At 42.3% G+C, this 20158-nt stretch overlaps 1 protein-coding gene across 3 annotated transcripts in view; it reads left to right on the top strand.

Annotated features, from left to right (window-relative positions):
• The window catches only part of DOCK5 (dedicator of cytokinesis 5), a 222176-nt gene that overhangs the window by 164774 nt on the left and 37244 nt on the right, over positions 1 to 20158 (top strand). The window contains exons 29-38 of one of the 3 annotated variants that reach the window (XM_017338016.3): positions 2500 to 2594; positions 3822 to 3900; positions 6383 to 6483; positions 8463 to 8521; positions 9209 to 9363; positions 10497 to 10582; positions 12673 to 12832; positions 13566 to 13606; positions 14258 to 14348; positions 16717 to 16836. In XM_017338016.3, coding sequence (XP_017193505.2) covers positions 2500 to 2594; positions 3822 to 3900; positions 6383 to 6483; positions 8463 to 8521; positions 9209 to 9363; positions 10497 to 10582; positions 12673 to 12832; positions 13566 to 13606; positions 14258 to 14348; positions 16717 to 16836 — 987 coding nt within the window. The other 2 variants (XM_051832054.2, XR_007913841.2) reach the window with 2 other exon arrangements.

Below are 20158 nucleotides of genomic sequence, written 5' to 3'. Positions count from 1 at the left end.
ACCACCAGTACACCCAAGGGCTTGCAGCTTCTCTCTTGCCAGTCACCCACCTTTTGGTGATGCCCATCCATAATATGAACAGACATACTACTGTAAGAGCACCTTACTCTGAGGGCTAATAGCAGTGCCAGGTCCCCTCTTATCTGTGATTTTGCTTTCTGTGGTTTCAGTAACCCACAGTCAACATTGGTCTAAAACTATTAAATGGAAATAAATAATTCATAAGTTTTAGATAAATTTTTGACAGTATATAATTATAAATTAAACTCTATCATAGGTGTGTATAAGAAAAAGCATGGTTTTTATAAGATTCGGTGCTATCTGCATTCTCAGTCATTCCCTTGGGGTCTTGGAACATATTACTGTGGATCTGGGCAGATTCAATCTTGTCTTGATTGAATCCATGCATAGAAAATGCCTAGCGGCTGGCGCCGCGGCTCAATAGGCTAATCCTCCGCCTTGTGGCGCCGGCACACCGGGTTCTAGTCCCAGTCGGGGCACCGGATTCTGTCCCGGTTGCCCTTCCTCCAGTCCAGCTCTCTGCTGTGGCCCGGGAGTGCAGTAGAGGATGGCCCAAGTGCTTGGGCCCTGCACCCACATGGGAGACCAGGAGAAGCACCTGGCCCCTGGCTTCAGATCAGCGCAGTGCACTGGCCGCAGCAGCCATTGGAGAGTGAACCAATGGTAAAGGAAGACCTTTCTCTCTGTCTGTCTCTCTCACTGTCCACTCTGCCTGTCAAAAAAAAAAAAAATGAAAAAAAGAAAATGCCTAGCTATGTGCTTGGCATATAGTTAATGACTGTGAAGACTAACTCTTTATAATAGTAACCCTATTATTATTATTATAGCATAAAATAAAATTAATAAAAATATTTCAATGAGCTTTTTAAAAAAATATCTTCAGAAAGCTATTAGTATATGGCATTCTTAAGTAAAATTCTGATAGTTTTTCTCCACAGTTAAGTAAGGGAAAAAGCAGACTCAACTCCACATTATCTAATTAAAAGAGGAATTAAGGAAAAATTAAAGAATTCTTCCCATGAGGAATTAAGGCCTGGAGAAAGAGGCCAGCCACTTGCCCAAGCCTGCAGTCCTCAGTGTCAGAGCCTCCAGTGGACAGTCCTGTGTCACCATCTACGGCCACCTCTGAGTGAGGCCCATGACAGGTGGTGGGAAGTGGTGGATAAAGCAAGGTCCTGGCTTCTCTGTGAGTTGCCTTTATGCTGCCCTTTTACTTACTCTAATAATCAAGAGTTGAATGTAGAGTTGGATCAGACACAGGTCACTGGCATCCCAATTTAAGCCTTGTTTGACAAGCCATGAGTTCTTGTTGATCTGAATGGAAAAGTTAATAGAATAATTAATAAATGGATGGACACATGTAAAGTATGTGATGAAAAAAATTTAAACTCATGGAACATACATGATTTCAGAATTAAAGGTAGGTAAGTGTGACTCACCATTGACCCAGGGGGATGACTTGAGGGTGGTACACACTTCCCAGCCAGAGCCTTATCCATTCCTACACTGTTAGGCAAACATGAATGCAAGAAGTAAACATACCTGGACAGTGTCTCACAAAGTACACTGGACTAGAGCCTGGGCTTCCTCCCCTCAGGTACCATGAGCCTCCTACAGTACCACGTGCTTCCTGGGGTAGAACCGCGCAGCCTAGTGCCAGAGAAGCTGGTCTGGATCTGCATTTCAGGAATCCCAAGGAAGGTGTCCAAATTCAGCTAACCAATAAGAATGCTTTCAAACATCTTGGCTTTGATTTTTAGAATAATCATTCTGTTTCTGAATTACTTTTTTCTCACACACACCCCCTTGGGTTTTTTTCCTCTTTATGCTCACATTATTGGTTATTACAGTCACCATAAGCCACTGCTGTAATCTCCTTTTATTAGAGTCCACTTAGGACCCTTCTTCCCAACTACACATCACAGTGTTTCTATCTCAGGAGGAATCGCACATCTGCTTCTTATGTGTAGCATTTTTGTTCTGTTCTAACCCTGAGAATGGAGAATTGGACCCAGATACTAGAAGCTTTTGTGTTCTCACAATCGTTTGTGAGTGTGACAGCCATATTCTGGTGCCGCCTGGTGGGACTAAAGAGAGACCAGCTGTAAACCCCTGGGGTCCAGAGTGCTGAGTCCCCACCCCAGCCATCTTGCTTTCTAGTCGCTGTGATCTTACACAAGTCATTGCATTTTTCTCAGGCTCAGGTTTGCCATTTGTAAAATGTGAGCAGTTTTTCTGTCCTGACTTTTCTTAAAGGGCCATGTGATGTAACAGTCAAATGGCAGCTCACTGCCAGGATGCTGCGTTATCTTTAATAGCTTTGTGAGCAGTGAGCTGTTAGGACACTTTGAGAGCAGTGAGCTGTTAGGAACACTTTGTTCTGCTGTAGTTCTCCTTCTAGGTCTTGGGCTGCAAGAAGGCTCTGAATACAACCATGTGTCCCCCCACCCCCAACCCTTCTTCCTTTGTTCTCTGCAGGACTTTCTCATGGAAACTTTTATCATGTTTAAGGATCTTATTGGAAAGAATGTATATGCCAAAGATTGGATGGTCATGAATATGACGCAGAGCAGGTGAGAACAGCCAAGGCCCCCTGTAGGCGTCTGACTCCAGACTTGGGTCTGCTGTGTGGACTTTGGGAAGGACTGTTCAATCTCTGTTCTCAAATCCACCACCTGCAAAGTAAGGATCTTCTTACTTTGTGATGCTCCTTCATGTGCTGGTGATCTGGACTGTACCTGGACCACGCAGCTGCTCCAGAGTGGGCTTCTCCTCCAGAGTGGGCTTCTCTCTTCCTCGGTGGTCCAGCTTTCTCGCTGCTCTCCTATCAGCCCTCAACATCACCTCTCCCTGGCATCTTTGGCTCCCAATGACCTCCCTCATCCCGATCCCCAAGGCCATTGCTGCCTGTTGAGCTGTATTTGCTGCAAATTCCCTGTGTGTACAGTCTTTGCTGCAATCCAACAGGCCTCTTCCCAGTCTATCCCTGCACACATGGTATCTGCTGTGCCCCCACTCAGCTTCCATCTGCAGTAACTTCCCATAATCTCTGGCTGCCAACGTTCCACGTGTTGGTCGGGTCCTTCTCAAATGTCACCTGCAAAGGAAGCCTTTCTGACCTCGATGTCATCTGTCTTCCTTTGATTTCCCATACACTTTTGAAACCTTCTTGGGAGATTTTTTTCATACTCTTAGGTCAGTGCATGGTAGATTTTCAAGTTGTAAATTTCTTAAGACCAGAACCTGTGTCTTACAACACAGCACCCAAGCCAGTGCTTTGCAGTTGCTGGCCTACAACAAATACATGTTGAATAGAAAGGAAGGGAATGAAATATACATTATATTAAAGGAGTTTTAAATTTTTATAACTAAATAAAGCAGTTTATTACTTTAAGAATTTTTGTTCATTCACCATGGGCCTGATATCTGAGTAGAAAAATCCTCCCAAAGTGTGTACATATTAGAGAAAAAAATTGCATCAGCTACCCTACACTTTAAAAGAGAAGCATCACAATAGAATGTAAATTGCCCTGGTCTAAAGGTCAGGAGGCCTTGTGTGGAGTCTGAGCTCTGCCCTCTAAGGCCCTGAGCAGCTGTTCTGGGGCATTCTAGGAAGTGGACCCTGGGTACCTTTTCTGTACACTGTGCTCAGTTCTTGGTCTGCAAGGACGCCAAGTGCTCCAGCATAAGGTCTTCTGTTGCCAAGGCCAGGTTCACTTTGGTTTCATTTTCCAGGATGGTGGGAAAACGTTTCAAAGGACATAAAACAGCCTCCTTTATCTGTTGTTTTTCTTCTCCAGGGTTTTCCTCCGTGCCATAAATCAGTTTGCTGAGGAGCTCACGAAATCCTTCATGGATCAGGCAGGCTTTGAACTTCAGGTAAGCACGTGGCTCATCACCTGGAGCTCCTGAAATTCTCAGCCAAAGCAACAGAACTATTTCTACTCTTTTGGGGAAAGGCCACCTCCCATTTCACCACTGTCAAATGAAAAGCGCTTTCTGATTTTTTTTCCCATTTCTTAAAGCATATAATCTTGCTATTCTGTTATCAAATCAAAATAAAATGGTTTTTTTCCCCTTCTTTCTGTAAAGGTTATACATGTAGTATAAAGTAAATGTAATACTGTAGTAGAAAATATAGCTAAGCAAAACTTAGAAACTGGGGCATAGCAGGTAAAGCCACCATCTGGGCTGCTGGCATCTCATATGGGCACCTGTTTGTGTCCTGGCTGCTTTACTTCTCATCCAGCTCCCTGCTGATGGCCTGGAAAAACAGCTGAAGCTGACCCAAGTACTTGGGCCCCTGCTACCCACATTGGAGACCTGGAAGAAGCTCCTGGCTCCTGGCTTTGGGCTGACCCAGCTCCTGGCCTGTAAGGCCATCTGGAGAGTGAACCAGCAGATGGAAGATCTCTCTGGGTCTTCCTTTCTGTCTCTAACTCTCACTTTTGAATAAATTAATAAATCTTAAAAAAAAATGAGAGACTTGAAAAGATAAACAGTGCTGCCCTTCACCACTGGCATTTTGGTGTTGCTACTTGGTATGTCTATGCATATAAACACATTTGCTTACAAAGAGGCACAGTTAACTCCCCTACTTAAAAATGGATTTGATGCATTTGCAGATGTTTTGGAAGTCCAGCAGTGGTTGCAAATCAGGCACCCACCAACTCCCGGGCACTATTCTAGGCCCTGGTGAAAGCCCATGAGGCCCCTGCTTTAATGGAGCTGATGTTCCAGAGTACCTTTTGTTTTGATGTCTTTGTTCTGTGTCATCCACCTTTGTATCTGTGGAACTTTAGTACAATACATGTATGTGCATATCCACATGTATAAAGGACTCCAGGGTACCTGGGCAGCATATAAGGTGGTACTTTAAAAAAAAAATCACAGAAAAGTGGAATTAAAAGACATCTTTATTTTGTTGCCCAAAAAAATTAAAATCCATGCATATGAAGGGTCTTCAAATACTTCATGAAAAATGTATTATAAAAAAAAGCTGCACAAATTCCAGTTCTTTTACATCAGAATAAACTTAGTTTGTTAAAATGTGTATTTTATTTCTTTTAAAGGCAGACAGAGATACACAGACAAATGCCAGCAATTGCCGGGGCTGGGCAGGGATGAAGCCAGGAGCCAGACACTCAATCTAGGTCTCCCACGTTGAGTGGCAGGGACCCAAGTACTCCAGCCACCACCAGCTGCCCCCAGGATGCACAGTCACAGGGAACCAGGACTCAAACACTGGCACTCTATTATGGGATGTAGGCACACCAAGCAGTCTTTTTTTAAATATTTATTTTATTTATTTGAAAGGCAGAGTTATAGAAAGAGGAGAGGCAGAGTGAGAAATCTTCCATCTGGTGATTCACTTCCCAAATGGCTACAACAGCCAGGGCTGGGCCAAGCCGAAGCCTGAAGCCAGATCTTCTTCTAGGTCTCCCACATGGGTGCAGGGGCCTACTTGGTCCATCCTCCACTGTTTTCCCGGGTGCGTTAGCAGGGAGCTGGATTGATAGTGGAGCAGCTGGGACTCAAACCGAAACCCATATTTGATGCTGGCGTCACAGGCAGTGGTTTTACCCACTATACCACAACATTGGCCCCCAAGTAGTGTCTAATCCACTACACCAAACAGCTACCCAACTTATCTTTTAATTCCATTTTTCCATGAACTTTAATAATTATACTTGTACATGCACAGATATTATAAATTTATGTGCATATTTGTATATATGCCAAAATGGAATTGAGCTGTGCAGTTCTTTGATAACCTATTAACCTACTTTCTTTTCTTTTTTCATGATCTATGATTTTTTTCAATGATGTTACATATTTCCACTGTTTTTATTGGCTGAAAACATTCTATTATATAGTTGCTCCACAATTTAAGCAAATTCTTTTTATGAGCATTTAGGTTGTTTCCATTTTCTGTTACATTAAATAGCATGGCGATGACCTTCCTTGTTTTAAATTTTTAAATACTCAGTTATATTTTCAGAATAAAGTCCTGTAAGTATTTGCTAGTTCAAAAGTTTGGCAAAATTTTAGGCTTTTGATACATGTTGCCAAACCACCTACTATAAGTAGACTTCTTCACATCACTTTTCCTTTATCCCAAAAGTAAAGTATAAAGTGTAGATTTTATAATAAATAAATAAATAAATAAATAAGCTCAATATTAAGTCTCAAAACCTTCAGAACTGAGTAATTGAAACCCGAGAAAGAAAAAGATGTCTTTTGGATTTTCTTTTGTTCTTTCATTAATCCCTGATAATGACTTTACCATGTGGTGTTGATTTATCATGGCCCTTATTCATGTTTTCTTTTTCTTTTTGCCCACGCAATTCATTTTGAATAGCTCTGGAACAATTACTTCCATTTGGCTGTAGCATTTCTCACCCATGAGTCCCTTCAACTTGAAACCTTCTCACAGGCCAAGCGCAGCAAAATTGTAAAAAAGTAAGTGTCCTTTTAAGCTTGTTTAGGATTGGAAAGGTGATTCTTCTGTTCATATTCAGAGCAATATTGTTGCTATCACAGAAATTACTATTTAGGGGCTACTCGATGTTGTTAACAAAGTAGGTCTTAAATCAACCATTTAGTAGGTTCAAATTCCCCTGGATTCTCATCTCTTTCCTCAAGGCCCTGTGTGACTGCCCTCAGTCCTCCCATGCCTTCTGTAGAATCTATACAAGCAGAGAGGCTCCTGGAGTGGCTAGCACTCTGTCCCCCAAGAACACATGCCATCTGCTGGTGGCTCCTCCCAATTACAGGCATAGTGCCTCACTCATGCTTCACAAAAAGCCAACTCCTTTGGCAGAGGAGGCAAGACTCCAGCATAACCTAAAAATGTCCTCCAGACTCCTGGGTTGGCATTCAAGATGGAATTATGTGCAAGAGTCCTGAGAGATTTATGGACACTTTAGTGCTTTCCTCTCAGGTCAGCTTCAGAGTCAACTGAAAGCTGGGAAACTCAAAGACTGTGCAGTTTAAAAAGCAACTTGAGAGATGTATCATTTAGAGAACTTCAGAACTTGAATTCCATTTCCCTTGCTAGCTTGTGTTCGGTTCTAAGCAAGTTCCTCAATACTCCCGTACCTCTGGCCCCTCCCTAAACACCTGAGTTACTGGCTGAGGGACTGAGATTTACTTAGTGACTTTGTTTTGAAAGACTGAAGTATAACCTGGGAAGTTAGCCAATGCCAAGTCTGTCAGTGGCTAGGTAGGGTTAATGCTTCTAGTTTTGGTCATGCAGCAAAGTATGACTGTGAAGACATTTTTAAACATCAGTATGCATATGGGCAAAGATAAAACTTAGGAAATAAAACCAATTATATTAAGGTTATAGAAATGTGAATGAACTTTTATTTCAAGCTTTCCCTTATTTTTAATAGAAGTGTATCAACAGAAGTATCAATAACAATAGTAGTTATCATTTATTGTTCCTTATGTACAAGAGTTGGACAACATATATTTCTAATACTATTACTAAATTGGGATATTTTTGTTGGAATGGAATGGGTTTCTGTAGGCATTTCCAAAGTAGAAGTTTGGGGAGAAAATATGTTCAGGGCAATCAGCATGAGTAGAATAAGGTAGACTGGTGGTGGTAGGATGGGCCATAGGCATGTGTTAGAGCTCCCTGGGAACATGTACTCAAAATCATTTCACCCTCCCCACTTCCAGTTCTGTGTTGTGGGGATGGCCTCAGATGTATGCGTGCCTTAGCAGAGTTGCAGGTGTTTCTGATTCACCTCCACCCAAGAATCTCATTCTAGAACCAGCAGAACTCATTATCAGCTCTGATAAGGAGCCTTTTTAAGACATTATTTTTCAAATCATACCTTCCATGAAATTTTAATGCTACAGATAGATTAGTTGTTCATTGATGCACTCTGTCTATACTGCATACATAAAAACAGTAAGCTTCCCCCACCCCTTAAAGCCAGTCTCGTCACTTTGGAGATAGGATTGCCTCTGTTGAGAATGCTGGGTCTAGGGCTGCCCAGTGTGAGTGCCCTGAAGAGCACAGTGGTCGGGTATGTGTTACCTGAATAGGAGTGGATGAAGTCAGCTGTCAGTGCCCTTACCGTGAAGTCATACCCTTCACCTTCATTTGTGCTTCTTGTTTTGCCCGTTTCCTTCTTGGCTTCACAGCAACCAGAGTGTTTCTCACTCTCCCTTCCTTCAGTAAGTTTGTTAATCTCATATTCTCAGTTATTTTTCAGCACTGGGCCCCTCCTGCCATTCAGTTCCCCCGTCCCCATATGACTCAGTTCTCTTTCGGGGCTTGTGTTGGTATGGGTCTCACCTCTTGCAGACAGCCTGCCTTAATGTGACCCAGAAGGACATGGGCTATTTTTATCTTCCATATCTTTGTATATATTCAGTACATTTCTACTGCAAACGCTCTTCTTGGTTTATGATCTTCTTCCTAGATATGGGGACATGAGAAAGGAAATCGGCTTTAGAATCCGGGACATGTGGTATAACCTGGGTGAGTGTGTGACCTTGAACAGGCCCAAGCACAACTGCTGTGTATAAGAATTCTCTTTTTATTTAATCCATAAGGCCTTGAGCTTTATTTATTGATATGTGTGTATGGAAGTAGAAGTTGATTTTTGGGTTTCACACCCTCATCTGCACTGGGACATTGACCGTGAATTGTCTGTTATTGTAGCATCCACACATTATCAGGATACTGTATTTCACTACTCCTGAATGGAGCTGATGGATCCATGTAAACCTTTTCCTTATTTAAAAAAAAAAAAAACATTTATTTATTTATTTTAAAGACAGAGTCACAGAGAGGCAGAGGCAGAGAGAGAAAGAGAGGTCTTCCATCTGCTGGTTCACTCCCCAAATGGCCACAACAGCTGGAGCTGGGCTGAACCCAAGCCAGAAGCTTCCTCCAGGCCTCCCATGTGGGTACAGGGGCCCAAAGAATTGGGCCATTCTCCACTGCTTTCCCAGGCCATAGCAGAGAGCTGGATCAGAAGTAGAGCAGCCGGGACCTGAACCAGAACCCATATGGGATGCCAGCACTGCAGGCGGCAGCTTTACCCACTACACTGCAGTGCCGGCCCCAAACTTTTTCTTTTCTTATGGGCCCCGTGGAGTAAGACTGTAGCGCATTACATACTGTGGAATGATTTTTTAATTTCTTCATTTACTTTCATTTCAGGTCCCCACAAAATCAAATTCATCCCATCCATGGTGGGTCCTATCCTGGAGGTCACTCTGACCCCTGAAGTAGAGCTCCGGAAAGCCACCATCCCCATTTTCTTTGATATGATGCAGTGTGAGTTCAATTTCAGTGGAAATGGCAATTTCCATATGGTAAGGAGTGGGAGAGCCTGGATCTTACCAATGCACAGAGAATCAGCACTTACTTATGTGGGAAGCAGCCACCTGATAATACCAATCAAAGCTGATCTGAAAATTCGTTTTCATGTTTTCTTTTTGTTAGAATTTCACTTAAAGTTTCTTTAACTAGTTCATTGATTTTGTTTATTTGAAAGGACAGAGAATGCGAGATAGAAGTGAGATCTAATAGTTTATTCCCCAAATGCCCACAATAGCAAGAGCTGGGCCATACTGAAGCCAGGAGCCAGGAACTCAATCCACATCTCCCGTGTGGGTGGCAGAGACCGAAATACTTGAACCTTCATCAGCTGCCTCCACATTAGCAGGAAGCTTGAATTGAAAGGAAGTCAGGACTTGAACCCAGACACTCCCAAATAGGTTGTAGGTATCTCGAGCAGTGGCTTAACCACTGTGTTTCTTTTGTAAAGCAGTTAGAGATATGGTCTGATATTCCAGCCCAGAATTGGAAGAGTTCTTTCCACTACATGTCTTTCCTAAAGCAGCACTTTGTCTCTGGGTAATTAAAAGTTGATCTCATTCACTTTATTCTGTTTGTTACAGTACAATTGAGAGACTAATGCAGTAAATTGAGGAGGAAACAACCTATCCTGTGTAGTAAAACTGAAGGAATGATACAATGCATTGCAGTCTAATCCGTTAGTCTGTAGTTCTGAGAACTCAATTCGCCTGATGTTTCTCTATGTCTCAATTTATCTATAAAGTATATTAATATTGGAAGAAAGATTTTTATACCTATGAAACGGCAAAAGTGGTCCCACTGCCAAGACTTAGACATGTATCAAAAATAAACTAGAAAATGGCAATAAATAGGTTATTTTTATTTTTATAGTTGTAACAGAAAATGTTTTTGATTTTTTTTTTTAATGTAAAGGACCAGGACAAAGTAATCGAGTCTGCTTGCAAACATCTTATTAGGTCTTTTGTGCACTATTCATGAGTGACAGGAAGCGCGATGCCCAGAGCTATGTTAGACGCAGTTCATGATTCAGTAAGGGGCTGGGCCAGAACTGCAAAGATTGGCTGGCTGGCTGTTGTGTCCTCTTCTAAGGATAGAATGTCCTGTGAAATTGTGGCTCTTCTTTCAGTTTGAAAATGAGTTGATCACAAAGCTGGACCAAGAGGTAGAAGGGGGCAGAGGAGATGAACAATACAAGGTTCTTCTGGAAAAACTGTGAGTATTTCAGAAACAAATCCTCAAGTTGGTGGTGTCCTGGAGAAATGAAGACGGGACTTCTACAGCAGAGACAGAGGGAACCCATAGTCTCAGAGTCCCCACCCGCCCTACCCCAGTGGTCCTCAGAGGGGATTAAAGGAGTTGACACCCTCCACTGCTGACATTGTTTATCTGACATGAGTCAAATGCTCATGTGTTCCTGTCCAGCCAGCCCTGGAGAGCTGAGCAGAGGGAAGAGAGGAGGAGGTGTACAAAGCAGTGGCACTTTGCCCAGTATCTGAGTGTCTGAGCTTCAACCAAAGTGTTAGCACCTCTAATTATGGCTTCAAAGCAACAGTTTAAAGGAAAAACATTTCAAGGTCCAGTTTATATTTAAAATACCACATGTCCTGTAAAGGACCTCTAAGAACAAAGTAGTTCTATCCCCAGGCAAGTCAGTCTTTTCATTGCCCTATCCCTGCCAAGCCCCCTCCCCCTGCCCCTGGGCTCAGCGTTTCCATTCCTTCATCTCTGCCCACAGTGCTGCCACTATCCCCCTTCACACTCACCCCTCACCCTCTTGCTGCCCTCCCCATTCTCCTTTGCACACACACAGAGAGAGAGTACATGTGGTTAAAAACGTTTGGCTATTTGCGTTAGCCTCCAATGCTGTTTTTGCCATATACTAGAAGTTTGACTCTGGACAAATGGATCAGCCTATCCAACACCTCATTTTTTCCCATGTACAAGAATAGTATTTGCTTTTTGTACGTTGTGGGAATTAGATGATACGTGAACAAAGTGTCTGTTAGAGAGTCCATGCTTCCTGCATGTCAGCTGGTTGTAGTCTTTGTTGTTACTGTTACTGCCTACTAATGTTCCCTTCATTTGGGGTTGTAACTACTCTAGATTACTGATCTCTTGTCTTCTCTCAACTTGTATAATATCAACCATTGTGTCACCTTTGAGTATTTGCCTAAGTCATTTTATTGTTTGCCTTTTTTGTGGGAGATTGAGGAACTAGATTGAGCTTGAGAACAGAAACTCTCAACTTTTTTTTTTTTTTTTGAGACTTCCTAAGGAACCATCACACTAGATATTAGAAATGGCATTAATTGAACAATAGTCTAAATTTTAAAGAACTAGAAGTCTTTCCAATTTTTTGAAGGATGTGACTTCTAGTGATTGTTTTCTCCTGTTTATCTTGCTCTGTCCATTTGAGTTTCCAAATCTCACAGCTTATAACTTTTATAATTCTGATTTCATATGGAATTAAAAGAAGTTATTTATACCTACAAATACAATATTATACATGATAAACTACTCATTTTCTTAAATCCTATAGTTGATTACTCATGAAAATATCTTACTCTATTTTCTTCATCCTTCCTGGATCCATAACTCCAAAAATCACGACCACACAAATCTCCAGTGCCCAAGACTGATTCTTTGAGCCCATTTTCTTCTTATCCCTCCCTTTGTGTACATTAACTTTTGATTGTCTAATCAGAGAAGCCCCAGAATTTTGCTTTATATGTGTCCAAGGCAAGAGGATTTAGACCAAAAGCTTAGCATTGGATTACTTATTCAGAACTCTGTGTTATTAGAAAATAGCGCCTTTATCTCTAAGAGCCACATGGCTGGATGTGTACCAGTGTCCTGGAGGCTGGCTTCACTCCAGATCTTCCCAGAGTGCCCACAGAATGCCCTGGGTGCCACGACATAGAGAGAATCAGACATTGGAAAGATGGTCTCACACAGCTTGATTAGAGTCATCAACTAACATGCAGAGACCTTGTTTTTGTTTCCGTGCTATTGATTGAAAAAAACAAAGCACAGATTGACCTTCAGAAAGCATCATAAGCCAGGACACTAAGTGACGGTAGGAGTTACAAAAAGCCCTGAGAGAATATAGAATTTGAACAAAGAGATACAGCCTAAGGTGGTGGATAGGATGGGGCTCCACGAAGGGTGTGTGTCAGCTTAACTGACACCCTGTGCCATCTGGGTCTTCACCGCCTGCTGCCAGGTCCTGGGTCCCTGCTCACCAGTGGCGCTGCGATGACAGCATGAAACGTGAGCACTTGTCTCTGCTTCCACCCCTCCAGGCTCTTGGAACATTGCCGGAAACACAAATACCTCTCCGGCTCTGGGGAAGTCTTTGCCCTCCTGGTCAGCAGTCTCTTGGAGAATCTGTTGGACTACAGAACCATCATCATGCATGACGAGAGCAAGGAGAACCGCATGAGCTGTACTGTGAATGTGCTGGTATGTGCTAAGCCCCTGGCGTGGCCAGAGGGCACTGCCAGGCCACCCCGGCCCTTAGAGCTGAGCTCTAGAAATCTCCCTGACACAGAGGCACTCTGGGTCACCTTTGTGGTGTGTGTCTCCTGCTGAGATGAATGGGAAGGGCTGACTCAGCTGTGGACTGACATAACAGCAGCCACTGGCCTTGAGGATAAATTTGGAAACAGGCTTGGAAAGTGTGACATAAGCTCTCAACTCATCGCTTTTGCTGCAGGCCGTCCTCAGCCTGTTTCTGTCTTCCTTACGTATGACTGTTTTATTGTTGGAACAGATAGACATCACATTATCAAGCACAGAGTCGGGACATGCAGTCCTTGTGATGGCACAGCTCGAGGGGCTCGCTCTCCCTGGGCGTTATGTTAAATGGGACTGCAGAGCTCAGAGGTTCAGGTTGCTACACATCCCTCTGCTTAGAAGAAACTAAGAACCTCCCTGATTCCCTGAGATGATAGTGTGTCTAGCCACTTGAATATGAGCTGGGGGTCTACATCAGTCCTTAAAAACATTTTCCAACTTACCTTCTTTATAGCCTGTCACTTCCTTTTCTTGTGGCGGTGTTGGTTAAAGGAAGACAATGAACTCTTTAGAAAAGTGACACTGTTGAAACAAGGTTACAGTGTTTGGGCCATTTCCCATGGCAAGCTCAACATCAGCCCTTGATTTACCTTGGTATTTTGTGACCCTTTTTCTCCAGAACTTTTATAAAGAAAAGAAGAGAGAGGATATCTACATAAGGTACGCTGATGGAAACCTCCTGCTTTCTGGCATTTATGTCATGGCTTTGTGATTAACTTCTTCAACAAATACTATATCCCATTAACATGCTTGCTGCTTTGAGAGACTCCTAAAAGTGCACAATATCCTGTTTGCTGCAAAAGTATAGACTCTTTGGACAGATGCAGAAAAAAAGACAACATGTAGCGCTGCATGGGCAGAACTGTGTCAAGGTGCGGGGGAGTCAGGAGAGGCTGCTCCAGGGACAGGCATGAGAATTCACCTATCCAGGAGCCATGGCCCCTGAGTCCCTGCATGTGGAACAAACTTATGTATAAACTGCATGTGTGTTCTTGGGAGAGAGATTCCATGGCTTTTTCTAGTTTCCCAGAGGGATCTAAGACCTAGAGGAAAAAAAAAAAGATTTAAAGCGCTGCCTTAAAGAAAATGTAAAAATCATAACAGATGCAATAGGAGACTCACAGAGGCAAGAAACAGCACAATGGGTTAAACAGAAGAATCGACCAACTTTGCTTGAGAGAAAGGAAGTGTTCTTGTCCAGAAATGAGAGGGCATAGTCAGGGGAGCAGGCTGGGGTCTGATGGTGGAATGAGCTTAGTGCTAGATCAACTTTGGGGTGACGTAATGCCTCCTTCCTCCCCTTCTTGCCAGGTATTTGTACAAGCTCCGTGATTTGCACCGGGACTGTGAGAACTACACAGAAGCTGCCTACACACTTCTCTTACATGCTGAGCTCCTGCAGGTAAATGGATCGGGGCATTTTTTTAACCTTTTACATTAAATTCTGTCTGCTACATGAATATCACAGGCAGAACTTCATTCAAGGGCTAACCTGTTATCCAAGAATATTTTTATAACTTCTAAATGACAGTTTTAGATCAAGGTTGGGAAAAAGTTATTTATTTAAAAATCCTTAGGAAGCAGAGTAAAACAGTCTTCTGATAATTGACACTCCTTTAAAGAAATAAAAATGCATTGATTAGTATATGAAAAGATTTGTGAAAGTACAGAGAAATGGGTTGCAAGTGAATAGAGTACCATCAAAGTACTTACTTATTTTCACTCTCTTCCTAAAGATTTTATTGTGACAAAGATATAGCTATACATCATGAATCTCAAAGAATTAGTTCTTGCCCTCACCATCTCCCCTATCTTGGAATCTATGGAAAAGCTTTTCTCCCACATGATAGACAACTCAAGCTTAACATGTCAATAACAGAAACCTGTATTTCCCATTCTTATGCCCCTTCCTACTCCATCTCTACCTCCACTGTCTTAACCTTATCACTAGCTTGTTCCAACATCTTCTCAGCTGATCAGACAGTTAACTTGCAGTCATCTTTGATGTTCTCTATGAGCAGGAATTGTGGACCCTCTGCCTTTGACCTACTCACTATTCTTTGTCTCCCTTGTGCAAGCCGTAAGTGCCTCTCACCTTGAACCCTACAGATGCCTCCTATTAGATCTCTTGGCCTCCATTCTTTTCTCTAGCACTTAGTTTTTTTAATAATTTTTTTTGTTTTACACCAAAGCAATATACATACACTTTTCTAAGTTACCAGTTAAAGCTAGAATTCCCCTGCTTGGCCATGTCCCAAAGGAAATTCACAGTCCACAGTTAAGATTGAGGCACTAAGCCGGTGCTGTGGCTCACTAGGCTAATCCTCCACGTGCGGCGCTGGCACACCGGGTCCTAGTCCCGGTCGGGGTGCCGGATTCTGTCCCGGTTGCCCCTCTTCCAGGCCAGCTCTCTGCTGTGGCCAGGGAGTGCAGTGGAGGATGGCCCAAGTGCTTGGGCCCTGCACCCCATGGGAGACCAGGATAAGCACCTGGCTCCTGCCTTCGGATCAGCGCGGTGCGCCAACCACAGCGGCCATTAGGGGGTGAACCAACAGAAAAGGAAGACCTTCCTCTCTGTCTCTCTCACTGTCCACCCTGCCTGTCAAAAAAAAAATAAATAAATAAATAAAAATAAAAAAGATTGAGGCACTAAATAACTTAATGTTTCGAGTTAATAGGTTAGGCTCACTGACTGTGGATTTCACCAGAGGATGATCTGGAAGAAACATCAGTGTCTGTTATCTGTAGGTTTCTCATTTGTGCTGATCAGAACATGAACTCTTCTATCCTGATACAAGGTATAAGGTGTGGATGTGGCATTTACCACAGGTAGCTGCTCAATAGAGATGGCACGTGTTACATATAGTCCATATTTTCCCCGTTGATGTGAGACCCCTACTTCACCATGCACTAAATCCCCATGTTGGTGGAGGAGTCTCTTTCTACTTTTATGTGCTTTTATAAAGGTCTCTGTTCATGTTGCAGCACCATACTGTTTTAATTACTAATTCTTTTTGATATGTTTTATTATCTGGTGGTTACTTCTCATTGATTTTTTTTTTTTTTTTGACAGGCAGAGTGAACAGTGAGAGAGAGAGACAGAAAGGTCTTCCTTTTCAGATTTTCTTACCTATTCCTTTTTGTTTTTCTTTCCATATGTATTTTGGAATCATAACATTTAAAACTTAATTTAGAAGGAATTTGCAAGTTCATTCATTTTCTTAGCCAGAAGCATGCATGGTGCTCCCTTTTTTTCACCTCTGCTTTTGTGCTCTTCCGTAGTGTGTTCAAGTCTTCTGCATATAAACCTTGTGTGCAGCCGGCGCCATGCTCACTAGGCTAATCCTCTGCCTGCGGCGCCGGCACCCCAGATTCTAGTCCCGGTCGGGGCACCGGATTCTGTCCCGGTTGCCCCTCTTCCAGTCCAGCTCTCTGCTGTGGTCCAGGAGGGCAGTGGAGGATGGCCCAAGTGCTTGGGCCTCTGCACCCACATGGGAGACCAGGAGGAGACACCTGGCTCCTGGCTTTGGATCGGTGCAGTGCGCCAGCCGTGGCGGCCATTTAGGGAGTGAACCAACGGAAGGAAGACCTTTCTCTCTGTCTCTCTCTCTCACTGTCTATAACTCTACCTGTCAAATAAATAAATAAATAAAAATTTTATAAATACAATATTAATGAGTTATCTATATATGTAGATATTTTCCAAGGCATTTTTTATTTGCTGAATATTTGTTGCATGAATCTTTTTTGTTGTTCATGTTTCTTTTTAGTGGTCTGACAAGCCCTGTGTACCCCATTTGCTTCAGAGGGACAGTTACTATGTTTATACCCAACAAGAGCTTAAAGAGAAGCTCTATCAAGAAATCATATCATATTTTGACAAAGGCAAGGTGAGTGTTGGATTGTTTGCTAGTGGCCTGGGGGAACTAGGAAAATGATTGCGATGTTGCAATGCAGTTCTGAGGCTCACCTCCTGAAGTTTGTGCAGACTAGGCAGGTTAAGGATACCATCCCCAGCAACTGTCCTTACTTACCTCAGTCACCAGCCACAAGTTTTGGGGTCCCCAGACCCTCTCTACTTCTTCTTTTTCCCCAAAAGGAACCTTTTACTTAAGGAATACAAATTTTATAAGTACAACTTGAAGAATAGAGTGATCCTTCACACCATACCCACCCTCCCACCCACACTCTACTCCTCCTCCTCCTCCCTCTCCCATTTCCAGTCCCCTTCTCCATTAAGATTCATTTTCAGTTAACTTTATACACAGAAGACCAACTCGATACTAAGTAAAGATTTCAAGATTTTGCACACATACACACACACACACACAAACAAAACTGAGAACAAGTTTTACAGTTAACTCTCATAATACAACTCATTGGACCCTCGCTACTTCTAACCAGCTGGCTGTAAATTTGGAAGTTCAGGTTCATAACTTGCTAGAACAACTAACATAACTCAATAATAAACTGTACTTAATGTCTACAGTTTTATTATAAGGGCAACAAATCAAGACCAGCCAATTGGAGAGGTATATGGGGAAAGGACTAGAAAGAATCCCAAACACAGGGTTTTTCTGTCCTTTGCTGTGGGTTCAGGGCACATCACCTTCCCAGTAGATGGGTATGTTTGCCAACCAGGAAGCTCACCTCAGCCTCAGTGTGCAGTTTTTATTGGAGCCTCATTATGTACACATGATTGAGTCATTGACTATTGTGCTTGGTCTGTGCTCAGTCTCCAGCCCTGCCCTGTTCCCTGGAGTTCGGGCTGACGTTATGTGGCTCAAAGCTCTAACCCTCTAATTACACAGTTGGTCTTTCTGACATGGCCAGCACCTAGCCTAAGACTCTCTAGGGGCCCACCGTGGGCAATTTCATTACCATAGATTTAGGAGTGGTCTTAGGGGGTGGTCACCAGTAGTAACCAAAGACATTTTTATCACTGGGGTAATTCCAAGGATTTTAGAAGCTCCCTCCCTGGAATTCAGGACAAAGACCAGAAAGATTCTTTATTAGACCACAGTGACTCATGATTTATCTCTCTACTTCTCCCTTGTATGTCTTTGGATTCTGATATTTTTATTCATTTTAGAGAAAAATGAATAAATAAATTCAGATATGAAAGACAATAAAGATTTTTTTTTTTTTGGACACTTACTCCAATGAAGAACAGAATGAGCATCCCAGAGCCCCATTCTCCTTAATAATAATGTCTCCTGCTAATTTTTCCTGGAAGCCAGGAGTTGGCACTGTTGGTTTCTGTGCATTCTGGTGGTGAACTCAGGGCATACATCACATACTCAGGCCACACCTACAAAGGCTGTAAGTCACACCTGAATTCCTTCAGGGGCAAAAAGATAAAATAAGCATATGAACTGGACCAAGAGTTCACAGCATTTGAGGTCAACTGGAGAAACTACGTCCAGCTAAAAGGCCTTTTAAACTAAAAATGGAAAGAGAAAGAGAGAGAAGGACAGGACAGGGAGAGGGAAGGAGATTAAGGAAGAAAAACAAGAATGCGTTACGTTACCCAAACAAAAAAAGATCCAGATTCAGCCAGTTTCAGATGCCTGAAAAGTTCCTATGCACTCCAATTCCTGCCACTATATTTGTTTTGTCAGTAAAACCTATTACTTAAATTACTAATAAATAAAACAAATAGTCATTGTGATAAAAAAAAAAAAAAGCTGCCACACTCCACTTAGTACCAGTTACTATTTTAGATGCTTTCCAACTTTTTTCCTAATTTAATCTTCCTAAAGGTAGATCATCTCTCTGTCTTAGATATGAAGAAGTTGAGGTCCAGAAAAAGGTGGATTGCACAGACTTTTTTACCCTTTTAAAAATTATTGAAGAACCTAAAGTGCTTTTGTTGATACGGGTTGTATCAATCGAGATTGGTACTCTTAGAAATTAAAGAAGAATAGTTTTAAATAGCTATATGTTTGTTCTTTTAATAACAATAACCTATTAACATAAGTCACATGTATTTATGAAAAATTACTGTATTTGTCAAAGAATTAATGCTATGTGTGGCCTTATTTTAACAAATCGCCTTCATATCTGGGTTAATAGGAAACAGCAGGATTCTCGTATCTGTTTCTACTTCCGTTCCATTGTATACACGTACACATCATGTAGCCTCTGGAGAACTCCACTGTGTGTTCATGAGAGAGTGAGGGTGAAAGACTAGAGAGCTTTGACCTCATGCATCCCCTGAAAGGATCTTGGGGACTTTTAGGGACCATAGACCAAACTTCAAGAGCCACTGGACAAAATAATCTGCCTACTTGTTCTGTAAGTTAGCATTCGCAAAGAAAGGAGGGAGTGTGGTAGGGTGTTTCAGTTAGCCCCATTGATGCCGGTGACTGGTTTCCTGCAGCATCCTTAGCTGATCTGAAATAATTTCCATTTGACACAGTTCAGAATCTTTTCGGTGATCCGGGCTGTGAAGTTCCATAGAGAGCAAATCTAGCAAAGGATGGTTTTAAAATATTTAATTTTTATAATTATTTGTAGGCTGCACAGAATTTGTACATCCAGAAACAACCGAACATAGCTGTTTACAAGAATGAAGCAAGAAATGACCAGATGCCATGTTGTGAATGAGATCCATCTAGGATACATTGCATGAAATATTAAAATACTGAGTAGTCTCTATGTGGAATGTTAACTTCAGACACTTGGCTGTGTGCTGTAACTTCCATGGTCATTAATGCTCTGAGATGTTTCCTAAAACTCTTTCATTAAGTAGAGAGTTTAGGTAGAACTAGCAAATCAGCATCCTTCTTGAAAAAACTTTGCTGAATCCCACACAGCAGTACCATTAGCCTCTTTTCCATCTTTCAAAAAACTCACCTACACACACACACACACACACACACAAACACACATGAAACAGTTTCCCACCAACTTCCTTTTGCCCCCACAAGACACTCATACTCTCAGAACCTACGCTTTGAAAATGTTTGCTCTCTACTTTCAATTGTCATTAGTGCTTTGCCTTTTAGCACAATATTGCTTTGTATTGCTTTGTTTGGGGGAGAGACACATGGTGTTTTCCATGTTCTTGCAAACAGAATTACAGAAGATGCCTCCTGGCAAAGCAGCCAAGATATCCAAAGTGTTCCAAAATTCAAAGCTGTTGAGCACTCACGTGGTGCCCTAAAGTTCTGGATTGGAACATTTTGAATTAGGGATGCTTAACAGGTA

The sequence above is a fragment of the Oryctolagus cuniculus genome, chromosome 2 (assembly GCF_964237555.1).
Source record: "Oryctolagus cuniculus chromosome 2, mOryCun1.1, whole genome shotgun sequence".
NCBI lineage: Eukaryota > Metazoa > Chordata > Mammalia > Lagomorpha > Leporidae > Oryctolagus > Oryctolagus cuniculus.
Note: the sequence above shows the minus strand (reverse complement) of the source record. Positions and strands in the feature narration are given on the sequence as shown.